This window comes from Scomber scombrus, chromosome 14 (genome assembly GCF_963691925.1).
Source record: "Scomber scombrus chromosome 14, fScoSco1.1, whole genome shotgun sequence".
NCBI classification, from domain to species: Eukaryota; Metazoa; Chordata; class Actinopteri; order Scombriformes; family Scombridae; genus Scomber; species Scomber scombrus.
This window is the reverse complement of record NC_084983.1, coordinates 13,689,926-13,700,763: the sequence shown is the minus strand read 5'-3', so window position 1 is coordinate 13,700,763 and position 10,838 is coordinate 13,689,926. Positions and strand designations below refer to the sequence as shown.

Below are 10,838 nucleotides of genomic sequence, written 5' to 3'. Positions count from 1 at the left end.
AATATTATTATTATTAGAAATACATTAAATTAGCCAAGCAGTCAAGTTTCGACCTTGTTTCATGGAAAAGGGGATTAACTAATCCCATGGCATTTTTTTCTGTCGAGGCACTTAATAATATTTTAACTCAGTATGTTTTAAAATTGCTATTTTTTGCAGCGTGTCTCACACGCCGAAACCCTCCTCCGTACCTTCCCCCTCACTTTGCTTAGCTTTGGGTCTTCGTGATTGGTTCACTTTTCATGTCTGTCAAAGCTGCCTGGGCGGGACTCAAACAATCCACTCGTGTTCCCAGTGCTGTGGACTGTGCGCCACAGCAGACCGAGAGCGGGACAGACAGTAGTACAACAACGGCTGCATCTACTCTGTAACCGGAGGACGGCTGTTCTCAGACCCAGAGGTTTACCGCTGTTCAGAGTCTTACAAACTGAGCCTGTACCTTACCGCCGGTGCATCCCTGTTCATATATGAAACATATGTTTTTTTGAAGAGCGAGAACATTTCCGTTTCCAAAAGCAAGGCAGTCTACGGGTCGTGAAGTCGGTTGTGTTAACCTCTTTTCCCAGGGACGCACAAAAGACGCACTCCCAAGTCCACCTGGATAGCTGACAAAAGCCGTCCGGTCTGGTTCGTGGTCCAGTGGGGAGAGCCGGGGAGGAAAAATTAGCGCGAAAGACAAGAGCAAGACAAAAAGAAGACAGGATGAATCTCAAGAGTCATTTGATTTTCACCCTCTGCACTATTCATGGGCTTCTTCTCAAAGGTGAGCCTGGGACGAGTGGTGCGTACGTGCGCGAGTAACTGTGTATGTGCGTAACGTGTGTTTTTATGTGTACACGCGCATGTTACGGGCCAACAGCAGGGCACGATGGAGGGGCAGAGCGCGCAGTCACACTCGGGTTTTGGCAGAAAGATGCGGAGCTCTCTCAGTGCCCCTCATTCTCATGTACATGTGTGTCTGTGCCATGCGTGTGTGTACGTGCATTGCATGTACTTGAGTACTATGTGTGTACGTGTGCGTGAGGATGCGGGGGACAGCCAGAGCTTGCCCTGTAACATGTGGGATCTCTTGGATGTTAATGTTGAAGAATGAGGGAAATCCTAATTCCGTAATTATAGTCAGGACAGGATACGACCTGAGCACGCCCGTGAAGCCCTGCAGACCGTACTGTGCGTCTTCTGCGTCTACAAGCTCGTGTTGTGTCTTGTGCGTGAGTGGCAATGAAAAATGAGCCCGCTAGGAAGACACACCTTACCATGAAATAACCAACCCCGCGGTTGTTTTTGACTTGCAGCACTTGGATGAGTCACGGAGGCACTGGCAGCGTTTTACGCACCGAACTGTTTGATGGTGCTGATTACGGCAGTTTAAAAGCTCACGGGCATACAGAGCATTTGGATTCATGAATATTGCTTTCTTTCTTTTATTGTAAGATTTTTACTACTGTTCCCGTCTTGTGTGGTGTTTTAAAGCGGCGTCTGTGGTTGATGCATGACCTTAAACGAGTTGTAGGAACAGGTGCACCGACCTGACCAGAACTTCTCCATAAAATTCTCAAAGTGTATTTTTCTTAATAATATTTTATAATAGTAATGTTAGTCTTTATTTCAGATTAAGCCTCTTAATCACCAATGATTGATGACATGGACTCAGCTCTCACCTTCCAGTTTTCATGATCGAAAACAATTTGGCATTTGTTTAGCTCAACTAACTGAATGACTCTGATATCAGTCACTCACTCTTGCTTATTTGTGATAATTACACGATAAACACCTCATTTGTCCACAAAGGACCTCTGTCAACATGAGAATGAGGTGACATTGGAGGCCAAGGTCACAGTGGATTATGGAAGTAGAAGGAGAATAGATCAATAAAACAGTTAAGTAACATAGAATAACATGAAAGTCAAAAAGCACCAAAGGACCACCTTTTGCAACTTCTTAGGTTTCTTGTCCTAAATTAGATAAACCCCAAAGTAAGTAAGGGGTAAAGGACATATTTGTACTGAGAGCAAGCGTGGCTTATAATACCTGGAATTTGAGTATCAGTAGAAAACCTGTTTTAAGGATGCATCAAGTAAAAAGATACTTCAGCTCTCTTTTAGCTGTGATTCATCTTTTATCAAACCTAATACAAAGTCATGTGAGTGCAACCTGGTGAGGTTTCAATCTCTCTATGAACTTAAAGGCCCTCAAGGAAATATAACACATATTTATGTATGAAAGCAGAGGGAACACTTCTCCTTTAGTTTCTAGACTGGAGAATTCACATTGTGTTGCACAGTTGCAGGAGGGTGATAGATTTACTCTGAAACAGCTGTCAGTGAAACGGCGAGGCCACATACGTCAAACTGAGCCTCTGTTTTGCGATGCAAAGTCTGCTTTATGTCCTTTTCAAATTATATCAATATGTATTTAAGGCATTGGATAACACTTTTATTAACATGAAAGCCAAAATTAGCATCATCTTGACTTCAACCACTGTTTTCCACATGACTAAATCAGAAATCCCAAATGAGAGATCATTTGTGCTTGATTCCCTTGATCATTTGTTGTTGTCTCTTTGAAGAGTGTGTGTGTGTGTGTGTGTGTGTGTGCATGTGAGAGAGTGAGAGCAGTCCTTCTTTAATAACCAGACATGATTAAGGCCATTCTTGACTTAATGAATTAGTATGTAATTAGGTATCTTAGGATATCTGGTATATCTGGCAGCTTGCACTGCAGCATATATTGACGTTCCAGAGCCTTTCTTTCTCCTAAGGGTGTCACACTCATTACGAGCTTGTGTGTGTGTGTGTGTGTGTGTGTGTGTGTGTGTGTGTGTGTGTGTGTGTGTGTGTGTTTGTTGTTTGTAGTTTGTATAGCTTATATTTAAAGAGGCCTAAGCAAAGACATAAGCATGCCGGTAGCAGAGCGCACGTCAGGCTTATTTCAAGTGTGGCTGCCCACCACAAACACACACACACACACACTCACACACACACACACACACACACACACACACACACACAGAGCTCCAGTGTGGATTCATTGCTGATCTGTCTCTCTCTGTCTCACTCTCTCTTCCTTTCTCTCCCTAACCCTGAAGAGGATAATGCTAGGCTGCTTGATTTGAACAGTAATTTCTCGGTGCAAGAGCTATTATTGTATAGGTTCCACACAGCAGGCAGGTCAGCCTCCTCCTGAATGAAGTCTATCTAGCCGAAGCCATATCCATGCGCTCTGTAAATGACAGCTGTTTCAGCCCCTCTGGCCTGGTGCCAGCTGGCATCAAGAGATTTCAGAGACATTGAGTCTATGTCACTGACTAGACCTGCGCGGTATATAGTGTGAATATGAAGTGCGGTGATAGAGGTTGTTGTTTACCAACAGCCCAAGTTGTTAACATATTATCCAGTGTGTCTCATGTGCCCATGCTGGAGCCAGAGAAAACAGCCTGTTATGCAAATGGGCCTCTTACGTAAGAGCTCGGGGCTGAGCGGCAGGCGAGGGGAGATAGAGGAAGAGGGCGACAGAGAAAGTGGGAGATGTTCCAGAATTGAGGAGTTGATGTCAGTGCAATGTGGGAGGAGAGGTGTGGAGGAGGAATGTTCAATCTCCTCAGCTAAAGTGTGTGTGATATGTGCAATGGTTATTGTTTGCTGTTTTGATGCCTGTTTATCTCCTCTGCTCTGTCTGTTTCCTGTTGCTCTGCCTGCATGGTAGTCTGTCTGTTTTGAACTCTGATCTTGCTAGCCTAAGTACAAACCCCTGCTGAGGGATGTTTTTATCCCTGCAGTGAGTCTAAGCTGCTGAAGGCTGACTGTCCATCCCTCTGTACTACCGTCCATTCCTCCCTTGCTTCATCCTTCCATCCTGGTGTGGAGCTTTGTACCACAGCAGCGTGGGAAAGCTTCTGATAACAAGCAGCCTTGTGTGTGTGTTTGCAGAGCCGCTGATTACACAGGAGAAACAAGATGTTCTCTCTTTCTTGCTCACTGGCACTCTCCCTCCCACTTCTGTGTGTTTTTGCAAGTGCGTCCGTTTTCATGGCCGTGCTTTGACAGGTAGAACATACGAGGTGCTCTGTACCTTCCACTGATGCCATAAAGCTTCAATGCTGAGAATCCTCTGTGGAGCAGCACTGGCTCAATGTGCACTCAGACACAGAAGGGTGCGCAAACATGCACACACACACACACACACACACACACACACACACACACACACACACACACACACACACACACACACACACACACACACTCGGAGCTCCACTGTGGATTCATTGCTGCTCTGCCAAGGCATTTCCCATGATCAAAGCCAGTCTTTTGTTAGTCCAGGTGTTAAAAAAGTTAAAACAGAAAGAAAGGAGGCTGGAGGGGAATGTGGTACGATTCGGAGCTTACAAGTTCTTCGTGGCAGAGCAGAAATACAGTATGCCTCTCCAGAACTGCTCCAGAAACACCTACAGTGTTCCTGCCACCTGTTGCTACTCTTTGTCATGTGAGTTAACCATTGCATTTGGGGCATCTTCTACTTGGGAATGCAGAGCCGTAACAAGTGACAGACTTTTTTTCATTTTGAGACACAAGGGTAAAATGAGGCATGGAGATGCAGGAGGCCGCACATGTAGTCCCTGAAATGTAAAGGTGGCAAAAACACACTCATCAAAGCACCATTGAGGAGGTAAAATGTTTTAATATCCTGCAATGTGCAGAGACCCGACTGATAGCTCAGCTCCCAAATTAGCTGGTGGAAATCTACTATTTTATGAGTTTGCAAAATAGGATGCACCCACACAGAATGACGCAGAAAATGCCAGCCAGATCTGGTGTCATTGTTTCACTACTCTATTACAGTAACAGTGACAATCGTGCACAAAAAAAAGTATTTCCCTCAAAACACAAAAACCAAAGGGATCTCATTTGTCAGATGCCAGTAAAACAATATTATAGGCCTACTCTATCTTTGTCACAGTGGCAGCCTCAGAACACATTTGCCAAATCCGATCTGAATGTTTAAATTACTGTATGTGCTCAGAGGCAAGAGACAGCCTGCCAGTATGTCTGAATACACCGATATGAAAACTGTCTGCTGAGAGTATGGCCTTACAGTACGTCAGCTCCTGGGGTTTCATAAATAACTTCCAGGCTTACAGCTCGCACAATTGTGTGGGCAATCTCATCACCTGAACTGAAACAGTCACTTGGTTTACTGAATGCTACAGTACAATATACAGGGCTTTACTGCCCCTGGCAAATATTTCCTGACAATAGAATACTGTAGAATAATAGGCAGTGTGATGACAGTTATGCATTATCATGAGTGGTTCTATTAATCACTGCATATTTCAACCTTACGACCATAAATTAACAAACATCTGTAATTAAGTTGTCAGGCTTAAATTCAAGAACATGTCATCTTTACGAGCTCTTAGTTTAAATGTAATAAATAGTATATCATTTTAGCAAAAGTGGAAGGTATTATCTGTTAGAATCATATGTTAGTGATGTTGTGAGCTAATGACTGCCTTGTTACAAATACAGAAAAAAATGTCTAGCATGTGGGAATCAATGTATAATAATAGTTGATTTTTAATTTGGTATCCAGACTCTGTTTGATATGTCTTAGGCAAAGTGTAATTTAAAGCCAGCCGAGAGAAGGGAGAGATCAAATGCAGCCTCCCATTGAGAACGGTAAGCCCACAGGTGGATTGAACTTCAGCGGCTGCAGTGTGTTAGCACCCTAAATAGACCTCTCAGTAGGTGAAAAAAGTATACAAACTCAGCGAGCATATCAGCAAATGGGCTTTTTCCTCAAAGTTGTGTAGATGTCTGTGTAAACAAGTTAGAATACAAACTAATATGCATTTATTGATTTGAAGAATACCTGCACAGATGCTCAAACGCTTAAACAAACACTTAAATTACCCTGGAGTTTGCACAAAGTGTTTCATTTTTGTGTATGACCAGCTTTGTTTGGCACCATGAACTGTAGTATATCAACATCATGATTTGTCTTGATTGACAGGCAAAGTTTTAGGAGGTTTGGCTTCTTTTGTTCGAGTCAGACTCGAGCTATTAGATATAATCTGCCCATACAAATTAAACGCAGGCACTTACATTGGGGAAGAAACAGTCTGTGTTATTGAGTGCGAGTATGTCTGTGTGTATGCGTGCATGCATATGTGATGTCTGTATTAGCATTGAATTCCAAAGGATTAGCGAGTGGCTAATCTAAAGCTCCAGTCTTTGACAAGCCATGTGTCACTAATCTCAAACACTCTGGAATAAAGAGACACAAACACAATCACCTTTTGGATTAAAAGTCTCTATGCAGAGGTTGTTGTAATCTTTCACTCAAACCAGGAAAAGATTAAAGAAAGTTCAAACTGAAGAAAAAGAGAAATTAAAGAAAATCCAAGACAATTACATTTTTTTCCCAGCCTGTCTCCTCCTCTCTCTAGGACACGCATATAGTTGCAAATAAGCAAATAAATGAAGTGGGTCGATTTAATGTGCACTTTCAGTTGAACCTAACATACTCCATGGGTTCATGCATCGCCCTCCCTCTTAACAACGCTTATCCTAGATAATGTTCTTTTTATGTTATGTGCCCTTTCATCTGACAGCTCCTTTTCATACAATTCCCCAGAGGGCCATATTCTAGACTCTAGAATATGGCAGAACATCTAGAGACTACATGTTGCAATAATCATTTTCTTCAACAGAGATAAAGATATGGACAGCAGTGACTCTGCCTACTCCCTCTGCTCTCCTGCCCCAACTCTGATATTGTTTGGGGACTCTGTGTCTGTTCTTGACAGAAATGAATTCAGCCAAAAGCAGAGAAGGCCCATATTGTGTATACAAATACACAAGCATGCTTGTGGACATAAGGGCCCAGCAGTGTAAAGCCACACCAGTGAGAAAATCTTCTGTTTTAAGGGACTACGTTTGCTCAGATAATATGGACTAAGGTGGAATCAAGCAGCAAATAAATTGCCTTTTTGGCTTTACTTTATTGCTTCTATTTTATGACCCTTATTCAGAGATAACTTTCTCTGTTCACATGAATGCATATTTTTAAATCAAATTAGAGTTGATGGGAAGAGTAAATGACTGATGGAGGTAGAGAGAAAAAAGGGGAGAAGGGAGAGAAAGATACAACTTCAGGCACTCAAATTTGGGGTGGAGAAAGAAGAAGAAATGTCTCTAACCCTAACCCTAACCCTTCCAACATCACCCTCACCTCTTCAAAAATTCCATAAATGAATCCCACTCATTTTCTCCTGATGGTTGTTACAGATTTCTGATGGTGTCCATACTTATGTCTTATTTATATATTTCTCATGTCTATAATTTAGTTTGAAATCTTCCTCAAAAATACAGCTGTGTTAACTCTATCTGCATAAGTCATTTCATGTGAATGCTTCATTTTAATGTTATGGTTCCTCAATAACATTCAAAACACTAATTTAGTGCCTAATTGCTTAACTTGTACTTACATAATAACAATATGGAGTTATGCCATGGTACTAATTGAAAAGCAGGATTTATTGCATCCACCAATACACATCTATGCACTTGTTTTAGTGTTATGGTCTCAAAGGAAGCCTAGAAGTAGCTAAAGCTAATTGAAATATAATTCCCCAAAGACACATGTTCATGTTAATTGACTTTCTGTGTGTGCCCATGTTTGTGTGTGTGTGTGTGTGTGTGTGTGTGTGTGTGTGTGTGCACTTGAGTGTGTATGTGTCTATATTTTTGTATTCATATTATCACCAGAAGTCACTTTCTAGTCCCTTGTCTAATCATCAGCTTGAGGCCCCCCCCCCCCCCCCCCCCACATTTTAATTCAGGCTTGGAAAGCTATTAGACACTCTTTTGCATGAGCACCATTTCTAAACACATCTAATGTAGTAAAAATATGCAGCTATAATCCGCTGATGTTGTCTTAAATCCAGATTGAACTGCTCACCCCACTGTCGGTGCTCACTGTAAATCAAAGCAGTTCTTTTTTTTTTACCGCTGTGGTTTCAGTTCTTACATCTCAGGAAAGTGGTAATGTGTAGGACTTTAGATGGGAGCAAGTGAAAGACTGTGCAATATCTTTGCAAGTCTGGGTTTGTGTGTGTGTGTTTGTATGTGAAACTAAAGAGAACACACATTATATTTAAATGCTGTTGTCAAGTGATTACTTCTCAAAAGTACAGGTGTGAAATTTCATCCAATTGAAAAGGTTTCACACCATAAACCCATAATGCCATACACGTACACACACACACACACACACACACACACACACACACACACACACACACACACACACACACACACACACACACACACACACACACACACACACACACACACACAGAATATAACCATCAACAAGGATATGGCTGGTGGTTTTCTATATGTTTCTCATTGTCAACAAATCTCATGTACAGAGATAAACCAGCACAATTAACTCATCCTATTTTCAAGTATTCTGAGTATGTATCCAAAGCCTGATATATTGTATTTGTCTGTCCTGCTAACTTCTGTTGTTGGCCAGCGAAAATGTAAAATCATGTCAGTGTGCCACACAGCTGCACTGGGTGACATGTTCCTTCTCCCTGTAGTTTGTTTAGAAACAGCTTCAAAAAGTTATAATAGTGATAAGATTATAACTCTTTATCTCCGTGTATGACAGTGGACAGTGCAGTGTACAGTGCATGTGCAGGAATGATCTGCAAGAAAGTTCTGTAGACGGAACTGTGTTCCTGTGCGTACACAGCGGCATATGCTGTACACAGAACTTCTCTCCCAAGACTGAAAATGTGATTGCTGTAATTAATCTTTGGAGCCGTTTCTAACACACTATGGTAGCCGTTGCCTTTGGGGTGAGGGAACGTGTTAACCAATGCAGCGGTGTGGCTCACTGACATGTTAATAGTTTTAAGGCAATAATAGAGGTATACAATACAATATATCAGGCTTTGGATAAACACATAACACTTGTAATACCTAGCAGGATGAGTTCATAGTTGGTTTGGCTCTGCACATTATAATTCTTGACAATAAGGAAAAAAACAACAGAAAATCGTCAGCTGAGACATGTAAAACACGTTCATACAATATATAGCACAGTAAAGTCTTTGAACTTATACATGTCAGTCAGTTACAAATGGACTGACAGATAGTGGTCTTTTAATACATTTCATTTATATATTCATATATATAACTGTACATCATAGTAGCCCTGACATTTCATTGCTCTGAATTTCTCTGTTCCTCTATGATGTCACATTGGGAATCCATCACAATGTCATATAATCCTTGAGTTGGGCTTTGTGTCTGCTATATTTTTATACCAGTATGGATTCTGTTTCTAAGCTGTATTCCAAAATCTTATATTGGTTGTAAGTTTGGAGACCGGCCGCTCTCTGTGTCGAGATTGCTCCAGGCCTGTTGTAGAGGGGAGGGAAGATGGAGTCAAGTGAGACAATTTATAACAGTTAAAAACCAAATGAACTGAGACCCTTGGCTTGGGTGAGCGAGCGGCAGCATACATAATGCGCCTTAGGGATTTCTTCCTCACACACAATGCGATGTGCGCAGTGTGAGTGTGTGTGTGTTTGTGTGTCCAAGCTAACACATAGCACACAGAAATACACAGCCCCCTCCACCATCTGTCTCTGTTTGCCACATTGCAAATCCATTATATGCTACACAACATTATTCCCCCCATCCTAAGTGGCACACACCCCTAAGCTTGCTTCCACGATCCTACTCAGTGGAACGGTGACAATTTGCTACTGCACACACATCTTTGTTAAAGATGCTGTGGCATGTTTACAGTTGGATTTAATACATATTTCTATGCTCCATTTGCATTTTTTTGTAAGTTGGTGTTCAGCATTGATGGTTTGAAATTTTATAAGCCTATTTGCTTGTTCCTGCTGCTTCATGTGGGAATTTTTTGCGAGATCTGGTAGTTTTAACTTGTCCCTATCGAACTGAAACCGGACTTTCATAATCCTGCTGCCTCCTCCAAAATTATTCACTTTTGCATTTTGGCAGACGGCTTTAAGACATACGCATGCACACACACACACACACACACACACACACACACACACACACACACACACACACACACTGCATGGATCTGGCTACGGTTTGGCTCAGTAGTTTTATAGCCAACTAATCTCCAGTTCTAATCAAAAAGCTTCCCCAGCTCTGAACCTCCTGCTGAGGAAACAAAGAAGTTATTATGGTTTTAAATGGTCTCCAATTACGGGTAATTTCACTGCCTATCTTAAAGCTATTTGCTTTTCTCTCACTTTGCTCCGGCTGGGTAGAGAAAACATTGTGCTCTGCAAAAACAACAAGGAAGACAAGTTAGACATACAGCAGATGCATTCTTTTGAAAAGCAGAATGACCTGCCTTTCTTTTCACTCCCTCTCTGGCTCTCCTCATCTCTTATCATTAGAAATGGGGAACACAGTTAACTCAATTCGTCCTTTATCTTCCTCATTAGTGTTTGTCTCACACTGCACTCAATTACTCAGTCCATCACTCTCCTACACACAAGTCAAACGCTTCGGCTGGCTGAGGTGAGTTTTCTCAAAATTCTTATGTAGCTAGAATTCAGTAAGACTCATTAGTGAAAAGTGAGTGACACCAAAATTGTGCATTCATGTGCTTAACATACACATTTTCAACCCAAGACGTGCGATTTCACAACACCACATGTGTGCTTTGAGTATTGAGCCTTGTCAGTTGGCAGCCTGGTGCTGCCTTTTTATGCCTACATAACTTATACAGCTATTCAGAGCCTTACTGCTATGTTTTATAATTTTAAATGT

The 10,838-nt window shown here is 41.8% G+C and overlaps 1 protein-coding gene across 1 annotated transcript in view; it reads left to right on the top strand.

Moving 5' to 3' along the window:
* The first annotated feature begins 368 nt into the window (after positions 1–368).
* Positions 369–10,838, top strand: part of cadm2a (cell adhesion molecule 2a) — a 215,037-nt gene continuing 204,567 nt past the window's right edge. Inside the window, exon 1 of the mRNA XM_062433537.1 lies at positions 369–763. Within this exon, the coding sequence (XP_062289521.1) occupies positions 703–763 (61 nt within the window). The 5' untranslated portion in view covers positions 369–702. The remainder of the gene's footprint in view (positions 764–10,838) is intronic.